This window comes from Centruroides sculpturatus, unplaced genomic scaffold (genome assembly GCF_000671375.1).
Source record: "Centruroides sculpturatus isolate CEXI.00-Female unplaced genomic scaffold, Cexi_2.0 scaffold146, whole genome shotgun sequence".
Classification (NCBI taxonomy): Eukaryota; Metazoa; Arthropoda; class Arachnida; order Scorpiones; family Buthidae; genus Centruroides; species Centruroides sculpturatus.
Window position 1 is genome coordinate 732119 of NW_019384292.1, and position 22426 is coordinate 754544.

The 22426-nt window shown below is 32.1% G+C and overlaps 1 protein-coding gene across 4 annotated transcripts in view; it reads left to right on the forward strand.

Annotated features, from left to right (window-relative positions):
- Window positions 1-22426, forward strand: part of LOC111640110 (stromal interaction molecule homolog) — an 81658-nt gene that overhangs the window by 10001 nt on the left and 49231 nt on the right. For all 4 annotated transcript variants that reach the window (XM_023386429.1, XM_023387766.1, XM_023387095.1 and 1 more), the window contains exon 2: window positions 22138-22259. In XM_023386429.1, the coding sequence (XP_023242197.1) occupies window positions 22138-22259 (122 nt within the window). The remainder of the gene's footprint in view (window positions 1-22137; window positions 22260-22426) is intronic.

The window sequence follows — 22426 nt, forward strand, 5'->3', positions numbered from 1 at the left end:
ATTCTCTAATTAGTCTGGAAACGGGGGACCTAATTCTTGCATTCTGTGAAAACGGGTAAGATTGGCTATAATGTAATTATCTTAATCTTCACTATCGTTACTTTTTGCCCAGCGAAGCGGGTCCTTGCAGCTAGTAGTATTATAAAATGATGATAATTATAAATTATTTATTTTTATTATCAAACTTAACAATTTAATATTAATTAATCAATATTTTTGTGCGTTGTATTATAGTATTATTGATGTGTTGGAATGAAAAATAATTTTATTAAGCACTGGATATTAAAGTTGAATTGTTAGCTATTTTACAGTTAAATAATCAAAATTTTAAGGTGTTTTATTTAAAAATATACTTAAAATGCTGAGTTTAAACTTAAAAGTTAATTTTAAATGTGTGTCCATAATTAAATTTTATCCAATAAATTGCTTTGAAATTGCTTTGAATTGCAAGGAAAAGCAGTCAAGATTTTTATAAACAAAAAAAATTAAAGTTACAAATTTCAAACAAAAAAGTGTTTAACTACATTCATTAAAAATTATAATAAATAAATGTGATGACAATTGTTATTTTATACATTGATTTGTGTTACTTTTAAATATGACACAGGCATATTTCATAGAATATCTTTTCAGTTAACATTTTCCCAATAAAGCATATTGTTTTTAATGCCTATACTTTACAGAATATACTTATCTCGGAATATAATGTTTTTCTGCTGTTATTTTCACGAAAAAAATTTATTTTTACATCAGTAAAAATCAGGTTTAACAAAATGATGTGTGGAATGTTTCTATTTTTCATTTCAAAATACCATTGGCAGAACATCAGAATCGTGAATAGATATTTTGAAAACGTGCTGAATGTCAACAAATAGAATTTGTATCTCTAATGTTGCTGGCACTGGGATGGCATTGCAGCATCTTACCAATAGCCCCTATATTAAAAAGTGTAAACATACTCTATGACATTAATAGAAGTCAGTCAATTCTGCGTTTTACAGAAGTATCAAAGAAATTTTTTTAATGTATCGTAATTAATTCTCTCGGTTTGGTTGTAAATTTTTTCTTTTTATTGTTTTGTTTGCTAATTCGTTATCTCTGTATATATTTTTTTTATACTGTAAATGCAGTATTTATGGCAAGGCATGCAAACTGTTTATGTTACTGCGCAGATGTTTGTTAACAATCACATTAAACAATTGATGATCAGAAAACAATGTTTCTAGCATTTTACATTTTAATGATACGTACGTGTAAGCAACAAACACTACTTTATTATGTTTTAGTAAGATTTTAAGAAGTTAATTGTGGTTTTTGGATTACATTGTAATGCATTATCATTTTTTCAGTTTAAAATAATGGAAAACGAGCTCTTGGATAGTATGGAATGTCGAATTTTTAGGAACGGGTTACTGATGTTAAATTGGGGATGCCTGTATGGTAATACCACTGTACAATTAATGACTGTAAACAAAATAGTCACAGGCAATAAACATATTATACTCATCCTCTCTGAGCTAATTCATTCAATGAACAATTATCATCTTTTTGAAGGCAGTTTGTTAGTAAAATGTAAATGATATGTTTCACGAAATGTATTTGATATGTCATTAAAACACTCATAAACCTTTGCCAGAAAAATTATTTATTAATCGAATGTTTTTGGCCATCTAAGCAACCATCTTCGGGTTACAACAGAGACAATCATTATTCAAATTGTCATTTTCCATTGTATCTTGAAGGTGGCTGCCTAGACAGCCAAAAACAGTCAACTACTAAAAAAATTTTGCCAATATATTCAAGAGCGGTTTAATGAAATGTAAATGTTCTTGTTTGCATTTGATATATCTTCATTTTATACAATTTTTGTTACATTTAATTAATAGTGTTTCTTGTTCAATTTAAGCTTAATTTTGCCTTTATTTATTCAACATAAAATTTTAATTGAAAATCTGGATTTAATTGTATAAATATATTAAAATGGTAATTAAAAATATTGGAATATAATAAATTTAGCTAAAAGTTAATTTTTATGATTAAAATTTAGTTTTGGGAATTCCCAGAACTTAAATAAATAAATAAATAAAAACAATCTTGACTCCAGAAATTAGAAAAATAGTCAAGACTCAAGCCCAACTGCTTTATTAAGAAATTTAGAAACAATTTTTTTACCGAATAGAATGCTCCAACCACAAGTCTTTTATTTATAAATTTAAATATTTTTCTACTTATTTATTCAATTTTTTTTTTTTGTAGCTTTGTACATATACAATGAACCATATTTTATTTCCTGCTTGCAAATTACACTCTAATGCAATACAGAAATGTTTTAAAATTGTTTTTATTCTTTTAAATTTTAGAGTGAATTTAATCTATATTGAATCAGTCTTTTTTATTTAATAAAATAAGTCACTTTAGTTCTCTGACTATTTATTTATTTATTTATTGTAAACGCGTATTCATTTACTATTGCATTATGTTGTTTTTTTTCTCGGCTTCGTCATTTATTTTCATGAATTGCTGACTATCCATATCCATCAATAATATAATGAAAAAAAGATTTTTTTTATTATTTTTATCTGTCTCGACTTGTCAAATTTTCTGTCACAAATCCAATAACTGTTTTGACGTGACTCTTATGTCTCATAGTTTATTTACATAACTATTAAATCTGGTTTTCAAATAATTAATTGTAGTTTAATTTATTTCAATCAAATACATTTCAACAGTCGTGACAAATCAACAAATTGCTTTATTATAAATAAATAAAACAAATAGGTTTTTCTATGTTTTTTTTATAAATTGGACTAACAGTTTATCTTATAAAATTTTTACGCGAAGCAAATATACTTTTTAGACAGAATTTTAATAGAATTTTTAATTTATTTATTCTGAATACCGAATTGAAAATTGATAAATGTACGGCCTACGTATGACGTATTTAATTCATTATAACTTACTTTTACCAAATGTAAAAGCTTAATCATTTAAAAAGTAAACTAGTAAATCTTGTGAGAACCTTTCAACAAATACAGAATAATAGAATATTTGCTTTGCAAATAAAATATTTACACAATAATTTACAAGAGAATTTAACCAGTAAAAAAAAATCTATTATTTTTAGTGAATATTTATGGAGGCATTAGTAATTAATGATTGTTATTCGAAAGTTGTAAATTTAGAATGTAATGATATAAAAAGTAGAGTAAAAATATGTTAAATGTAAGATCATCAGAACGATTGAGGTTCACAATGGGGCGTCTGGGTGATGAGGGACAGTACCCGACATATCTAGAGTGGACCACTTACAAAAAATTCCTGTTTTTTGATCCTTCTGGATTTGATTTGGGTCACCAGAGTGGTAGGCTGCCACTTTAACCATTTGGTTGTCCAGCATCATCCTAATTGTTCAGTAGTTTTGGTTCCTACTTCTTACTTATGTAAATCATAGGGTATTTGCTTGTAAAGTTGTCTTACAGGCTTATTTTTAGTAATTCTTTTTTGTTACTAAAGAATATCTAACAGTAAGATGCTTATTCCAAACACACAGTATGTTAATTGTAACATATATGATAAGCATTTTCATTTTTTAATACACTAATGTCTGTGAGAAAGCTTTACAAGTAGAGAGTATGTGATTGCTTGAAATGTATAAGGAAGACATTATACTACATTTTGAATTTCTAACTCTTACAAAGTGTATTAATTTAATGGTACAAATTCAGCTCTGAATGAATCAATTGGGGTCTTATCAGAGCTGTAGACAGACCATGCCTTTAAAACAATCAAAGGAACCAACAGTCTACATGTGACCCTTCACAAGATATAGCCCCTCAAAATTAGCCTATCTGAAAATTTGAAGACCGTAAAGAATGGGGTAAAAGTTAAAAAATCTGGAACTATTTCTCAAAACAATGCTAAAATGAACTGTTTTTCTCTTTACTAGAGATGGCTAAAAGCTCATAAAACATGAAAATGCATTGTACTGACTATTGTGAGGTGCAATCAGTCACATTGCATGCTCTGTTAAGACTTTTGTACATTTAACAAACAGCCCAGTCATGGAAAGTTTCGAGGCAAATATCTTGCCAAGGGTAACAAATAAAGATGTGACTTTTTGATCATCTGGTAGTTCTAAAATTTGGCCAAATTCTTCATTCAGAACTGCAGTTTTAATATTATGTATTTTTAAATTAAAAATACATAATATTGTTAAAACACAAAATTTTAAACTTTATTCTATATTAAATTGATGCTTTAATTTTATAATTTATAGTTAGCGCAACCGGTGACATTAAGACTGAGATGTTTGTAAGACAATGAAAGAAAGAAAAAAATGGGATCAGACAAATTTATACTGCAAGTTTTAATAAAAATCAAGTGAGGAAGGAATGGAGCATTTAGATATTGTTAAATAACCTTGTAGCACCAGAATTCAGCTTCCTTCTTATGGAATTATCTGTTAGGATGTTTTTATCTATTATGTATCCTGCTTTTATTTTAAATTTATTATACTTGAAGAAAAATGTTTTATTATAAGTGCTTTATTTTATAATATAGAGAGATTTTCATTATCTTATAGTTAATTAATATACAGTATAAATCAATAATGACCTATTCAATGCAGACATTAATCTACACTTTTTGATTTGTCCTTTATATTTCAATATTTAGAGGGAGTTGCTTGTATTCTGCTCGATTATTATATTAGTAATTAAATTAAACAAAATTCAGAGTACGGCCACACCTTTTTTTACAGTTCCAACAAAGAAAATTAGGTTTAATACCAAATATTACAAATATTTTTGGCTGTTTTTCATTTAGGCATTTGCGAAAAAGAATAAAAATATAATATTTAGAGATAGCAAAGTAAAGTGTAAGAAAGTTAAATCATTTATCATAAAAATCAAATCATAATTCGGTAGAATCAGCTTATTGTGATTGCTTTAGGACTCCTTTCTAGTGACAATAAGTGAATAAGGCTACAATTAATAGAAATTTTATTGATTGTGACATTAAAAGTACATATTAAAACAATTAAAAAATGTATAGCTTAATTATAATTAATAAATCTTTAAGTTATGGTTTTATAACTTGTTAATCCTGATAGCAATATCCACAATTATAATAATCAGATTTTTTGGGCTGACCTATACATTCCTATTGTCGTTTGTCCGTCCTGCCATCCTTCGTTAATCTGAAACAGAGTTAGATAGATGAAAATCGAGACCAGATATTATTATATTTAATTTTAATTTCAATATAATGTACAGTATAATAAATTAGTATTTTCGTTACAAAATTGTTTTTATAAATGAAATTTAAGAATATGAATTTGAATTTTTATTGAACCACATCAATAGTAATTAACGAGTCTTAATTATCAATTTAATGTGATGAAAGTTAATAGACAGGCTTTGTCACTGAACATTAGAGAAATTTGCGGCAGGTTTTTTTATTTATTGAAATGTGCATTTGTAAATGAACGCATTTCGCTACACTACGGAATCTTGATATATCAAATTAAAAGAACGTAAGTGTCTTAAAATAACAACAGAATTATTGCGGCATTTATTTCATCCTACCGTCAGTCTTCTCAATTTGGAATTGTGCCAAAATAATAAAAGTTATTAGATAATCTGAGCTCAACTAATTAGGAAACGGCAGAAATCCTATTACGAAACTCATGCAATAACTATGTTAGAAATTTACCCAATTTGGGATGATTTGCTAAGAGCAGTTTATATCAATATTCTGTCCACATAAAGGCTTGAACATATTGAAATTAATCCAGAATTTGAGGAAACTTAACCTAAATTTATGTGAGAAAGCTGTTAAATTCCTAATTTTAAATTGATTTAAAATATGAGTGGTTTTTTTTAATATTAAAATTGGGAAAATTTTATTTTTTATAAGCATTATTAATATAAAGCATTTATAAGCATTTTGAAGTAAAACAAATGACAAGTTAATAACGTGCTATATGTCTGGAAATGTCTTTCAATTAAAAAAGTTCTATTAATAAAATGTTAGATGCTGAAATTAATACAATGTTTGTTGTGAGTCTTAACTTTTTATGATACTTTAGTTTGGTTATTAAAATATATTTTTTTATTGCCAGATATTCTAAAAATTAAGAGTAACTTCAGTAAAAATCTGTCGTTTTTGTGTTAAGAGATGAAACAAAGAAAATATTAACACCAAAAAGACAGTTGCTTTCTTTTTTTACTCCTATTGATTTATTTTGTGTGTGCCTTAGTATATCACAGCTTAAAAATTAAGACTTTTTATTATAAAAGATGAGGAAAAAAATATTTAATTATGGAAACCAAATTAAATTTTTCTATTAAATTCATATAGTTAATTAATATACTGGAACTTTTCAATAGGTAGTGACACACAAAAAACACCTTCCTTACTTATTCCAGCAACATTAATTACGAACATTTATAACTGCATTTAGAGGCCTTCTATCGATCAAACCCAGGTTTGATCAATAGAATGGCTTTTCACTTGAAAAAGGCCTCTAAATGCTGTCGTAAACATTTGTAATTCAAAATGAATGTTGCTGGAGTGAGTAAGGAAGGTTTCTTGCATGTGTCAGTGTCTAAATTTTATTCAGAAACATTTCTGTTATTTTATAAAAACATCATCAGCTGTGAAAATTGTCATGAAAATCATTCTACAGAGAGATTTTATTTAGAACAGAGGTTCTTAACCAGGGATCCATGGACCCCAAGAGGTTCAGGGGTCTGTAGGCTTGGAAGGGTAAAAATCAACTTTAACTTTCCTGTATCGTATTGTATTGTTAATTATTGTTTTAAGAAAGAAGCACATATATTACTACATGATATGTTTCTTTTTATTTTAATAAATGTATTTTTATATAACTTGTTTTTTGTGATCTTATTTTATGCATTTAAGGGATTCGTGACCTGCACCTGACTGGAAAAGGGGTCTGCGGAACAAAAAAACCTTAATAGAATGTATTCATTCTAATGCACCTGATAATTTTCACAGTTGATATATTCCTATAAATAAGGAAAATATTTCTGAATAAAATTTAATTTAGTTTCTAGAATTAAGCATTGTTTTTCTTATCATCATCTTGAATGTTGCATCAAGTTCAAATATTATTAATTTTGTTAGTTTTTATTGTACTTAACATTTCCAGAAAGAGCTTTAATACTTATTTAAGCATTTTTCTTTTTAAATAAAGTATTAAAATATAAAATAAATATTCAAAAATATTGTATAAAAAGAAATTTTGTACGGTAAAGCAATTAACTTCTGATTTTGTGTGTCATAAATTAAAAATCTGGAAAATTTAAAAGATTAAAAATAAATGAATTCAGCTAAATTATTCACTGAAAGTAATTATATCTGTTCATATTCATCAAAAATGTGTGGGGAAAAATAATCAAATTGAACAAGTATTGAATACATTATTATTTAATATCTTATAATGCTGCTATTTCTGCCTATATTTAGAATTTTTTTTATCGATTGATTCTTGTTTCTTTTGTGCGTGCTTCTTTCTACTGCAATATATCTACAGAATGTTAGTTACGTTATTTAAATATTGCATAAATGTGTCCATGGAATGGGGGAGTCAGAGCTTTTTCTCTTGGCTCAGATAAAAGTTACTACTGGCTATGCTCCTATAAATTAATGTTACTTTTACTAACAAAAAAATAAAATTCTTGTGCATTTTATTAATAAAGAAACATTTTGTGTGTTTCATTTGTTCAAAAAAAAAAAAAAATGGAAAGGGGCCCCTCTCTTCTTCTGAGCCTCCTACAAGCATTTGATGGCCCCTAAGTTCTAAAGAAAATTATACTTTAATGCAGCATTGTAAAAACTATTGTTATTGAATACATACTTTATGAATTTCTTGAAATAATTTGCTTGGATTGTTGAATAGCTAAGCGGTTAAGCTGTCGGCTTACCACTCTGAAAGATGCATAAGTGAATCCGATGGGTCATAAAACTCCGTCCTAGATACATCCGTGGATGTATCGTGCCTCATCCCATCCACGGACACCTCGTTGCTGGCCTGGCCCAAACCTACAGCGGGCTTGATTAAAAGGCCCTCTTAGTATCCATAGGGTAGAAAGAGTAAAAAGAAAAGAAAGAAGCAATTCAACTTGAGTGGTGTGAAAAAGCAATGTTTTGGTATTTGAAACTTTTTAATTGAATTTTTCATATGTAGCATTGAAGTACAGTGCATTCTCACTGATCTGAAATACAGTAATTATTGCAAAAGATTGCATGAAGAAAATCAAAAAGGACTAGACAAGTACAATAAAACCTGTGTAAGCAGGACTTGCAAAATATCAAATATTTTTTCCAGTTTGAACAGTGTTTCTTTTTAACAAAAATTGCTGCATTCCAAAGAATTTTTACTGTTTAGGTTCCATTTGGAACAGGTTTTACTCTACTTTTATTTTAAAATTTTTTATGCTTGATGTGATACATAATTTGTTTAATATGTGTACTATTAATCAAGTTTAGAATTCAACATTTGACAAAAAAATTATGCTTATATTTTTTATTTTCGGCCAGATGTTAGCAGAAGAGCAAACAAAAGTGGGTTTGGATTAGTACAGGTTTGAATTAACAAGAATTTACGAACATACCTTACATTATTTTAATTAATCAATTATATAATCAACTTAGTTATTAAATGAATTGCTTGGAAGAGAAGTTGATTATTTTAGTTTTAAGTACCGGTATCTTTAAATAATAAATTTATGGTGTTTTAATCTTGTTCTCTTGGAAATTAAAGGTGTATAGGTTAAGGTGTTACAAGATTTATTCCAGTTGTGAGAGAGACGATTAAAGTACTTGATGTTTGAATTATATTCTTACGTGTAGAATGACTCTAAATCTTTCTAAACAATAATAATAACATTGCTAATGTAACATTTTATAATGCTAAATATATGGAAAGTTATTTCTGATGTATGTTGTTTTGATGACTCTTTTAAAGTCAGCTGTAAATATTTAATTCATATATATATATATATAGCCCTATGAGAGAGGAGTGCAGTGCAACTAAGGACTGACCTGGGGTCATGAGCTTTTGGGAACCCATAAAAAAAATAAAAAAATTATGTTTTATGATTATTTTTTCCAGATAATGAAATAACTTTGGCTGTGGACTAACATTTATAGTAGATTATTTTTCTACTTTAGTATTGTTATTTGTGTAAACAGGGTCTCTTGCAGAGACCCTGCCTACACAAATAACAATGATTCAATATAACAATATATATATATGAGGGTGATTTTTTTTTTTTTTTTTAACCTTCGATGGTCCATAAAACAAAGACAAGTGTAAATAACAAAATGAATTTATTACCAAAAGTTAGGTACAAACGTGGTTACTTTTTGACATAGACAAATGCCTCAATCTTTATGGTGATTATCTGTGGACGAGCTTTGAAATCCCCTCTACATAGAATGTTGCCACCAGTGACTTGAAATGGGCCTTAACATTGTTTTCAAAATCATCATTAGTCTCGAACCTCTGCCCTCCTAGCCATGTTTTTAGTTCAGGAAAGAGGTGGAAGTCATTCGGCAATAAATTGGGGGCTGTACGCTGGGTGTTTAAAAAGTTCCAAGCTAGGTAGAAGTTTGAAAGGTGAAAATCTTCACATCTTTAATGTGTGAAGACTTCCCCCCTCTTTCCTGAACTGAAAACTTGATTAGCAGGGCAAAGGTTTGAGACTAATGACGATCTTCAAAATAACATCATTAAGGGCCATCTCAATCACTGGCGGCAACATTCTTTGAATAGGGGATTCGAAAGCTCAACCACAGGTAGAAAAATGCTTCAATCTTCACGGTGATTATGTCAAAAAGTAACCAAGTTTGTACCTAACTTTTGGTAATAAATTCATTTTGTTATTTACACTTGTCTTTTTTTTAATGGAACATCAGAGCTTGATAAAAAAAGCCTACATATTAGTATTCTAAGGAAAGCATTTTAGCTTAGTTAATTAACACTCCTTGTTATATCTTGTGTTTTGTATAGCTGCTGTTGCTTACAATAAGTTAATTTACAGTAGTTTCAACTTGTAAATAAATTTTTGTGACAACTTTGATTTAAATTCTAGAAATCAGTAGCTATATTTTAAGAAGCAAACAGTGGATTTTAATGTGTTAAATGTTTCAACAATTATTTTGACAGAATTTATAAGTCAATTAATATCTCTTGAGTAACTTTTCTATATCTTTTCAAGTAGTGGAAAAGTTAATGTTTTAAGACCTTCTAATCAACATTGGTGATAAAATTTGTTAATTGTTAATAAAAAAGATGATTACTATTCTAAATGTTTTCAATAATAATTATAGTAAAACCCCTATTTTGGGCTCAATTTCTGGTAACAGCCAGATGACTGAGTGGTTAAGGTGGCAGCATGCTGCTCCAGGGACTCCGGTTCCAAATGGGTCAAAAACATCAGAAATTTTTCGAGGATGGCCTGTTCAGATTAAGCCCCGTCCCTCACTACCTGATGGACATGGTCAAACTCTGTAATGGGCTTGCTAAAAAAACAAAAAAAAAAAAAGAAAATTATTTTAGGGCCACAACAGTGCAGTAATAATTTATTAGTTATCTGTTTTTGTTTTAGTAATGAAAAAATCCAGTTCAAATAAGAATTCTGCCATAATTTTACTTTCAGCTATTGGAGGTTTACACTATCAAAATGCATTTATTTTTTAAATTGCGGTTATTACTTTTTCGACTGTGTGGCAAAAAACTGGAAAACATTTTGACGAAATTAAACATGTCTTCAATTAAAAATTGTTCCGATATTTTAATTTCTATTTTTTCCCCCTCACGTAGCAGTTTGTTTGCATGCAGCCTGTTAAAATCTTTGGCGTCTTCTCCCTGACTGCAAATCTCCAATGTCAAAGTAACTTGAATTTGCCCTTCCGTATTCGGTACATGCTTTACCCTTAAAAGAATAAAAGTCAATATAAAATTTAAAGTTCCTGTTAAAATTTCAACAGTAAATTCTATTTCCTTCAAACAACTAAGGACTGACCTGGGGTCATGAGCTTTTGGGAACCCATAAAAAAAATAAAAAAATTATGTTTTATGATTATTTTTTCCAGATAATGAAATAACTTTGGCTGTGGACTAACATTTATAGTAGATTATTTTTCTACTTTAGTATTGTTATTTGTGTAAACAGGGTCTCTTGCAGAGACCCTGCCTACACAAATAACAATGATTCAATATAACAATATATATATATGAGGGTGATTTTTTTTTTTTTTTTTAACCTTCGATGGTCCATAAAACAAAGACAAGTGTAAATAACAAAATGAATTTATTACCAAAAGTTAGGTACAAACGTGGTTACTTTTTGACATAGACAAATGCCTCAATCTTTATGGTGATTATCTGTGGACGAGCTTTGAAATCCCCTCTACATAGAATGTTGCCACCAGTGACTTGAAATGGGCCTTAACATTGTTTTCAAAATCATCATTAGTCTCGAACCTCTGCCCTCCTAGCCATGTTTTTAGTTCAGGAAAGAGGTGGAAGTCATTCGGCAATAAATTGGGGGCTGTACGCTGGGTGTTTAAAAAGTTCCAAGCTAGGTAGAAGTTTGAAAGGTGAAAATCTTCACATCTTTAATGTGTGAAGACTTCCCCCCTCTTTCCTGAACTGAAAACTTGATTAGCAGGGCAAAGGTTTGAGACTAATGACGATCTTCAAAATAACATCGTTAAGGGCCATCTCAATCACTGGCGGCAACATTCTTTGAATAGGGGATTCGAAAGCTCAACCACAGGTAGAAAAATGCTTCAATCTTCACGGTGATTATGTCAAAAAGTAACCAAGTTTGTACCTAACTTTTGGTAATAAATTCATTTTGTTATTTACACTTGTCTTTTTTTTAATGGAACATCAGAGCTTGATAAAAAAAGCCTACATATTAGTATTCTAAGGAAAGCATTTTAGCTTAGTTAATTAACACTCCTTGTTATATCTTGTGTTTTGTATAGCTGCTGTTGCTTACAATAAGTTAATTTACAGTAGTTTCAACTTGTAAATAAATTTTTGTGACAACTTTGATTTAAATTCTAGAAATCAGTAGCTATATTTTAAGAAGCAAACAGTGGATTTTAATGTGTTAAATGTTTCAACAATTATTTTGACAAAATTTATAAGTCAATTAATATCTCTTGAGTAACTTTTCTATATCTTTTCAAGTAGTGGAAAAGTTAATGTTTTAAGACCTTCTAATCAACATTGGTGATAAAATTTGTTAATTGCTAATAAAAAAGATGATTACTATTCTAAATGTTTTCAATAATAATTATAGTAAAATTCCTATTTTGGGCTCAATTTCTGGTAACAGCCAGATGACTGAGTGGTTAAGGTGGCAGCATGCTGCTCCAGGGGTCGAAATGGGTCAAAAACATCAGGAATTTTTCAAGGATGGCCTGTTCAGATTAAGCCCCGTCCCTCACTACCTGATGGACATGGTCAAACTCTGTAATGGGCTTGCTAAAAAAACAAAAAAAAAATTCTTTTAGGGCCCACAGGGCAATAATAATTTATTAGTTATCTGTTTTAGTAATGCAAAAATCCAGTTCAAATAAGAATTCTACCATAATTTTAGTTTCAGCTATTGGAGGTTTACACTATCAAAATGCATTTATTTTTTAAATTGCGGTTATTACTTTTTCGACTGTGTGGCAAAAAACTGGAAAACATTTTGACGAAATTAAACATGTCTTCAATTAAAAATTGTTCCGATATTTTAATTTCTATTTTTTCCCCCTCACGTAGCAGTTTGTTTGCATGCAGCCTGTTAAAATCTTTGGCGTCTTCTCCCTGACTGCAAATCTCCAATGTCAAAGTAACTTGAATTTGCCCTTCTGTATTCGGTACATGCTTTACCCTTAAAAGAATAAAAGTCAATATAAAATTTAAAGTTCCTGTTAAAATTTCAACAGTAAATTCTATTTCCTTCAAATGTTTTTTAATAATATTTATTACATTGTATATTTTCGAATAATGAAACGCTTATATAAATTAAAAATCCAGTTATAAATTGTGATAATTTACATTATTATTTATTACGTTACTGTAATATAATCAATCTCTTTGTAAGTTAATTATATTTTTTATGTTCTTATTAACTATAGACAGTTTTTTTTTTATAATGTCTTGTATTTAGAAAATTTATTTTGTCTAAATTTCTTTTGCGCAAATCTTGTTTACACAATTTTAAGCTATAAAATATCATTTTCTTGATAGCCTGAAATTTAATGCACCTGCAAAAATGATTTTAAAAAATCTATTTTATCTATTTTGTGATTAAATTGGAATTTGGGAAATAAATTTACTAAATTTGCTGTTTTATTTAATTACTAATTGAGAATATCATCAGCGTTATACACAGTTTTCCTATGTTGCATTTATCACCACGCAGGAGCCTCCTATAAGATTCCTGTATGCCGATAAATGCACCAGAGTTCAAATATAGGAAATAATATTTTTTTCCATCTTTCCGCTGATTGATTTTAAATGATATAATTACAGAATAATAACTTACGCTAACACAAATTTATTTCTTTAAGCAGATTATATACAAAAGCTCACTCATTTGTCTGGTTGTGTTGATCTTAGACATTAGTCTACACTTAGTTATCTTTCCTGGGAATATAAATATGTACATTTTACATAAACTGTTGTTTGGAGATTAATGTGAAGAGAGTTTTAGTACAGTTTTTCAGTTGTTGAAAGAGTTTTTTTTTGAAATCTCATTGTTAAATTGTATTGTTTCGGAGATGCTCACGCAAAGATAAGAGGCCTACTTGATGGCTGCTAAATATATTGTTAAATTTGTTTTCTCACGTAATAAATATATTAGAGAACTTTTTAGGTTGAAAATGTTATCTAAAAACATTAAATACAACTACTTTTTACTTGATATTTCCGAAAATCTTGTGGCCGATTAATATTAGATCCTTTCCTAATGACAAAATTAAGGTCGGTCGTATTGTATACGATGGGTCACGCATATCTAAACCAAACCTGTTTAGCTAGATTCATCTGTTGCCTAAGGTGCATTCTCTAGTTAATTCAGTTGCTGCTTTACCATACATTTTAATGCATTTAATCGGACGACAACGAATTCTAAACATTCATTATTAAGAGCCAATTGTCATCATTTAAGATTTAACATTAATTTACGTTAATATAAGTGGAAGAAATACGGGAATACCGATGTAAATGGCTACAGAATTCTAATAGAATGGCCGAAAATAGATTAATTGAAAGAAAGGGAGACCAAGGAGATGGAAAGAGCAAGATTACATTGTGTCCTCAAATCTTGCTACTCGATTTTCATCCACTAAGAGGTTGAACGTACCTAATTTCCACGACAAGGCATTTTAAATGATGTTTTAGGGGGTGGTCCCACTCCATCATCTTCCCCATCCGAAACCCGATAAACAATAAAGTGTAGAATTTAATCGTGTGTGTGTGTGCAGAGCTCGTACGGGACCCAGAGTAAGAACGGGCCTCTTTTGTACCCTTTTTTAAGGGTAAAACATTAATTTATAGATGTTAGATTCTTAGTAAATATAATGCATTATTAATTGTGACGTAGTCGTCTATTATTGGATAATGGTTATTTGTTGACATCATTATTCTTTGAGTCAACCGGTTCTATCGAGCCATTAAAAATGTCATTTTAAATCTCGAAATTTAATAGAGATTAAATTTACATTTATCACTTTGTTAAAATTTATTGAAAGTAATTTTTCTATTCTTGGCTTAATTTAAGAAACCAGAGATCAATAAAATAGTAAAATATTAAATAAATTCATGGATAATAATCTTATTTGATAATTGTCTATTCTAATTTTACGTTCTCGGGAAGATTATCCCAGTGGCCGAGCGGATAAAATCCTGGTAGTTGGTCGCGGGTTCACGTCTGATATGGTCTGACCACGTGGAATTATCAGATTTTCTTCGTATTTAACACGTAAATAGCGGCCACTTTTCTATGGGAAGTCCTCCCGGAAGGCACCACTTTTGGTGTTGCACGCCCACCTCTTGCCACGTGCGGATTTTCTTCACGTTAGTAATACCTAAATAGAGATCTCCCGTGAGGCATCCCCTCTGTGTCGCGTTGCCGTATACAAATACAGTAAAAACAAACCATGTGTTGTTGCACCCCTCTCGGCGGATCGCCCTTATGTCGTGTTGCCTGCAGTGTTCCATCAAACTAACCAAACAGAAATTGCCAAAATAATGTAGATAATTTTTTTATTTGTATATTATTTTCTGCACGAAATGTCAGTAAATTCTATCGACTTTTCTTTTTGTGTAGATGATTTTATTGTACATCATGTTTTATACGATGTTTTTGGCGTGTTAAGTGTCCATATTCGGCACCGTTTTTGTACACTTTTCTTCTAAGATTCCTTATTTAAGTACACTAGTATATCAATATTTCACTAACTACAATTTAAGTAGATCGTTAAAGTTTGTTTTACTTTATAAATAACTTCTTTGTCTCAGCTAATTCTTGACGCGATGACTTATAAGTATTCGCATTGTTCATAGTACAGCTCCTGAAATAATAGAGTGAAAACATTTCTGCTGTTCTAAATGTACAACTCCGGTTTAAAAAGCATTTAAATAATTCACGACATCGGTTTATTTTTGAATATTATGATTCGTACAACACAACACCATTTATCTTTTATAAAATAAGAAAATATAGTCGAACCGCCAATAACGGCCACCTCAAACAACGTCCATATATAGGCTATATATATATTTTTTACCATAATAAAAGTTTAATAGTGAGATTTTATGGAATATAAACTATAACAAATTTAGTTGAGTAGTAATTAACAAAGGCGTCTTGGAGTTATGATTTGATTTATAATACTAATAATAGTGGCTGTGTATTCTAAGTGACGTTTACGAGCAATTATTTTCTGTACTCAAAATTAAAAAAAGAAAAATCTCTTGTTTGTAATTAGTTCTGTGACCTCAAAGCATTAAATTTTATAAACTGTAATGCAATCTATATAATCAACTGAATCAATTAATTAATTAATACAGGGTGATTCAAAAATGATTTCAACGTGAGCATTACTTAAGTGGGCCTTTTTAGCAAGCCTTTTGTGGATTTTGGACAGGCCCACGACGGGAAGGTCGTATGGTGAGGAATGGGGCCCGACATATGCTTTCAATCGAGGAGTCTTACAGAATCTGTTGAGGCATTAATCGTAGCAAAACACTAAGTTTTTACCTCGATATAAACGCCATTGGTGATAGGGGAAAATACAGTCTGAATTCGAGTTTGATCGAGGTTTGCAAGCAAGGGTGGAATAAACACACGTCGATTTTTTTTTGTGGTTTCGTTAAAGAAGGGTCAAATTTGAGGAACGAGGTGTACCGACATCTGTACAGTAGTGGGGTTGCCTGCTATCTTGCTGAAAGTGCATCCGTCGTCGTCGTTTAACTGTGAAACGAGAGGATTTTTCAGCGTATCTGGATACACCAAACCTTCAATGATACACTCAAGGTGGTGTTGGATCGGATAAAACTGTTTAGTGCGAACGTAATGACGATGGCAATAAGTGATTATAATACCGTAGCAAAGGACCAGCTTCTTGTGCAGAAATGCAACTTAAAGTAACCTTAACTGCCTCGTGGCTGCCTACATTCATCGATATGGTCTGATATGGAAGTATAAAAGTATCGTATATTATCCTGCGATATATTTTTTCACAGATGTTGCGATTGCTGCTCCGGATCCCTCACACTCGTACTGGGCCAAAGCTGGCATTCCAACTGGTCTAACGAATGCTTGATTGATGACAAATCTGGAAAGCAGGTAGGCAACTTGACAAACATATTTGGAAAATCCTGGCTTTGTATTGATGAGCGTTATCTTACTGGAAGAAGGCTGTTTGCAGCTGTACAATGAAAAGCAACACGTAAGGGCTCAGGATTGCCTGAACATTCCATTGTGCTTCAACGTCCCTCTCTCTGCTATTAGGATGGCCGATTGTCATAAGAGATGGCTCTCAGACCAGTGTGAACAGTGATCCGCTAAACAGTAGAAAAATTGAAGCACTCTCCAGTAGTGGTCCACATTCTAGCACGGTGGTCATCTATTCCCAAACAAAAGCAGGGGCCATATTCTGGTCACTGTCTCTGGTCTCTCATCTCTCGCAAGCCGGTCGCTGATAGGCTAATCATTTGGATTAGCCATTCAGCGACCGGCTTACGAGAGACCAGAGACAGTGATCAGAATACGGCCCCAGGATTCGTCACTAAAGACGATGCCAGTCTGTAGTAATCCATGCTTCTCTGTTGGGGCGCTAACGGCAGGACGCATAGCAGTCGCCATGCATGCATGCATGCAAATTTGCTTCTGCCAGTCTCTTTCCAAGGGGATGAGAGAACTATCTGTAGGAGGCTCCCAACTGTCTGGTTGTTGGAGAAAAGTCGTCGTTGCAGCTCTTCGTACTTCTCCTACGATCAGACGATCTCTCGTGGTGGCTTGTCTGGGAGGTCCAAAGTATGCCCGCCATGTACGCGTGCTCTCAGGTATCCACTGCCTTAACACGTTTTCACAATCAGGTCAGAACGACACAAATGGCAGGCATCGTGCTTTCCTCGACCTTTCTCAACACCATCAAATGTGTGTAATGTCTTTGACTGCATCGCACAGGCATGCCTGGCATTTGAATACCTCTCAAAAGCAGATAGAATCTTACACTTAAAACTGTTAATGCAGTACCTGCGAGCCCTCTTAAAAAATATGGAATAGCGATTTGGTTTGGTTTATTTGGTTACGGCAACGCGATAAGTGGGCAATCTCCCGAGGAAGATGCCTTCCGGAAGGACTTTTATGGGAAACTGGCCCCCTATTTAAGTGCTATAAATGTAAAGAAAACCCGGAAAACTCCACGAGGCCAACCGTTGGCCATGCACGAACCCACTACCAACTACCAGTATTCAGTGGTAGTTGGTCGTGGACTTTTCGTATGTCTAATACTACTAAAGATTTCATGCACAAGACATACTCGTAAGTCCCTTTTTAACTTCGATTTTCTTGAAAACGTTTGAGAAGCAAGTTTTCTCCCTTGGTCCGACAAAGCTTCACACGAATCATTATCCATAGGAACACTATCATTGAAAATTATGAACATGTCATGACTTTCCCTTGTCACACACAATTGCACCGCAGAGTTCTGCAATAATGAATGTATTAACACTTAAGTAGGGAGTCAGTTTCTTCGTAGAAAGCTTTTCCGGGAGGCATCACCCTTGCCAGGTTGCTTGGGTGTTGCATTCCTTAATTTCATTAATGCTACAATCCTAAGATGAAACGTTTCGAGTAGCCTACTTCTGAATTTATCTGGAATTTTATATACTGAATTTACTAGTGTTGCAACTGTTTTTATATTAATTATAATCTTGTACCACGATCGAAACAACAGACTACTTAAAGGTAGTGTGATTTGGGACACTGCAACGCAACACTTTGTAACCGGATGGGCCCTATAGATGTATCCCTAACAAAAACTCGAAACTGTTTTAATGAAATACAGTAAAACCTGTCTAAAATGGAACTCGACGTACTTGGCCAAAATTCTGTTTTCGCAGGTTTCCGTTGTATAGAGGTTCTGTTTATATTAATGCAGAAAGGTGTATTGAGAAAACCTTACATTAAACAGTGATAAGTACAAATTGTGTTACGTTATGCCAAAAATCTTCTGTTTTCGCGTTAGACAGGTCGCAGGCTTACAGTAAACATTTAGAAAATCGTTTCGTTCCGAGTTTATTAGAGAGGTTGCGGCCGACGTTTCCATCGAGAGAACGTGTACGTCGGATGTTCAGCGCCGCATTCCTGTAAGCCTAGAAGTTTGACAATGGAGTTTGGAACGTCGAGCATGATTCCACTGACGTTCCAAACGCCATTGTCAAACTTCTAGGCTTACAGGAATGCGGCGCTGAACGTCCGACGTACACGTTCTCTCGATGGAAACGTCGGCCGCAACCTCTCTATTATTTGTTTTCTGTAGAATCCGTTTTAGACAGGTTTTTGTGTATGAATATGCAAGAAAATGATTAAATTTATTTTATCACTATTCCTGATTATCGATAATTTATTGGGGATGGATGCTTTTGCTTGTCTTTTTAATAGGAATGAGATCAGTTTTATTTAATAATGGCGACTTCAAAAAATTTAATAATTATCAGAAAATATAAAGAAATTAACAAACGTCTCTATGTATTTGATAAATCGAACTTCTAATATTCTAAACACTGCTGGTGGGTCGCGGGTTCGAATCTCAGTAACCGGCAGTCTGCATGGAGTTTTCACGTGTCTATTACCTAAATAGGGAGCCAGTTTCGCGTGGAAATTTCTCCCAGAAGTCCAACCTTGTCCATCAAAGTCCTATAAATCAACGAGTCCACCAGAAGGTCTAATGGATAAAACCACGGAATACTGGTCGCGGGTTCATACACCATCGTGTACCTCACCTGTCTGACACCTAAATAGAGGCCAGTTCCCCCATAGAAAGCCCTCCTTCCTCCTTGGCAGATTTCCCAGGTGTAGGATTGCCTTATTTCATCAACCAGCCAACTTCATTTAAATATATTTCGACTTTGAGATCTCAATGCTCGTGTTACACTTGTATTAATAGACGAGACATAATAAAGAATAATAAAACTGCACGTAAAAATTTCTTATGAGGTAATATATTCAGGTACCGGTAGACTTTCACGATAGCTCTATCAATTTATGATAGGGAAATACACACACACACAAAAAAAAGAAGGCAAGCGAGAGTCGTTGGACTAGATCTGAAGAAGCATGCGTGAAGTATGCACATATCTAAGTTGAGAAATAGATGAGACTGTCACACGTCATCAATGAAAGATTATCCTACAGGTTGTTGACTTCAATAGTCAAATGGCCTTTCTATTGTAATTTTGGCAGGAATAAACTCGGTTATAAATAAAAAAAAGTATATATTTTTAAATCTTAAACCATGTGTTAAATAAATTTATAAATTCGTTAGTTTTTATTTTCATTGGGCTGCAGTTCCTTCCCTCTGTTATTCGTGAGAACGAAGTAAGGTAGATGAAAATCGTTTTTTTTTTTTTTTTTAAATTAAAATACAGTACTGTCGCGTTAATCCGAACGTATTCAGACTGGTGTTAGTTGGATTAATTTAACAATAAGGATACGATGCCTCCACGCTTTGAGGCCATATCTTTTTACTGTTGTTGAGGTTAGAATTGTGAAGTCAAACAGGGTGTTATAAAGAGTGAGCTGTAATGTTCCCAACACGTGACTTGTGTTTATTTTACACGTAAACTGCAGGTGTACAGTTGACCCGTTAGTTAGGGGAATGGTAACTGTTCGGATTAGGGCGACTGTACTGAATGTTTAAAGAAAATATCTACTTATTCGGCTTAGTTATGTCACAGTTTGCATAATTAGTAATAGATTTATATTCGGTGAAACCTGTGAAGAACGGCCACTAGCGGGAACATAAAAGATGGCCGTTATTTGGAGGTTACTTTGTAATTCTGTTTAAAAATTAAAAAAAAGAATGGTCCGTGGTGAGCGCAGGCCTGCTTATTATTATTTATTTGTTTATTTATTGATGATTAATATCTACGAAATTATTTATTGTAGTAATTCAAAACAATGCGATTTAACAGAGTCCTGTACACGTTTTGATAAGCTTTGAAGTTTGGATTATAATAGGGATTGGATAAGTCAACATAACACGTTGGTGAGCTACCAAGGGGGTGCCTCTCGGGAGGAGTTTCTGTAGGGGGCAGGTGGGTCGTGTGTTCCGGATGCTTGATAAGGGGATGTAGAGAGGGGAAGCAGTAACAGATGGCGCCACGCACAATTTTAAATTCTTTCGCCTGAAAAGTTACGCAACTGGTTGCTGGATTTTTGTGTTTCTGTCAGTGACCATTGTTCACTAGTTTGAGCATACGTCATACTAATTTCGTACGAATAAATTTTGAATGATTTTAATTAGAAACGGACGAAAATAATGAAATTTTCGTTTTAAAATAATAATTATAAATAAGCTATACCTGAAACTCCTCTTTTACATAAGTATTGAGAATTTCTCAAGCTATATTTAATGTTTTTTAAAAGTTAATTTAGCACAGTTATAAGTGAGAAATTCGGCATAATTTCTATATTTAGATGTGTATTGGTTGTCACTCCCTTCTATTACCAGTAAACCGGACTCGCACGGTACGGAATATTTTTCCGTTTTATCCAGGTTCTACTGTATTTATATTCACAAAAGGCTCAAGCTTTCATTTTCGTTTAATCTCTAGTAAATATATTGCCATATCTGACAAGTAGAGTTTAATAAGAAGTTTCTTTGACAGTTCTTTCATATAGAAATGTTGTTTTGATACTGAAGGAAGGCCCCGACTATTTAACAACAGTCAGGGCCTTCCAGATCTTATACGGGGTCTTTTCGCCTCTTGTCTTTTTGAACAAATGAAATGCATGGAATGTATCTTTATTAATAAACATCGTTCTTAGATTTTATTTTCTGTTGGTAACAATAACATTAATTTGTATGGGGGTAGGAGTTACCACGGGCCCCCTGCTAGAAAAAATCCTCTGCTCTTTCTCGACGGCTCTACTTATAATACTTTGGTGAAATGTGTACTAATTTTTACGAGTCTGCAAACCTTTAAACTCTGGTGTCAGAGTCCATTCGAAAATAAATGGTTCGCATCCGCATCCAATACGCGCTTTGTTTCTCTCCTAAATACGTTAATAAATCTTTTAAAGTGACGTACCTAACTTATTTATTATTATTGTTTGTATATACAGTATTTATAATGTCAAACACACGATATACTACTAACAGCCGCCATGATGTTAAGATCGAATTACATCACTCCCCCCACCCCCTTATACAGTTCTACAGTTTAAATCGGCAAGTTCTCCTGTCATTAACTGACAGGCGAACTGTTTTACACGATCTAATTATAGTCAGAAAGTAAATTAAGCATATAATAATTAATAATTTAAAATTTGGAAGTAATTTTTCCGACTGTTTTCTTAATTGCAGGCGAACAATGCGAAGATCTCGACATCTGTACAGATAAAAGCGGATATGAAGCTATTAGGACACTCCACAGACAATTGGATGACGATGCCAATGGCAACATCGATCTTGAAGAGAGCGACGAAGTGAGTCATTGTTGTACGAGTACTTGTTGATATGTTTTCAAATGATATAATTTATGTAACAGTATAATCCCCCCTCCCCTCCCGGTTGACAGGTGCGGAATATAAATTATCCAGATAATTTTCACTTGGAAAATTATCCAGATATACTCAAATGGGTGCGCATTATA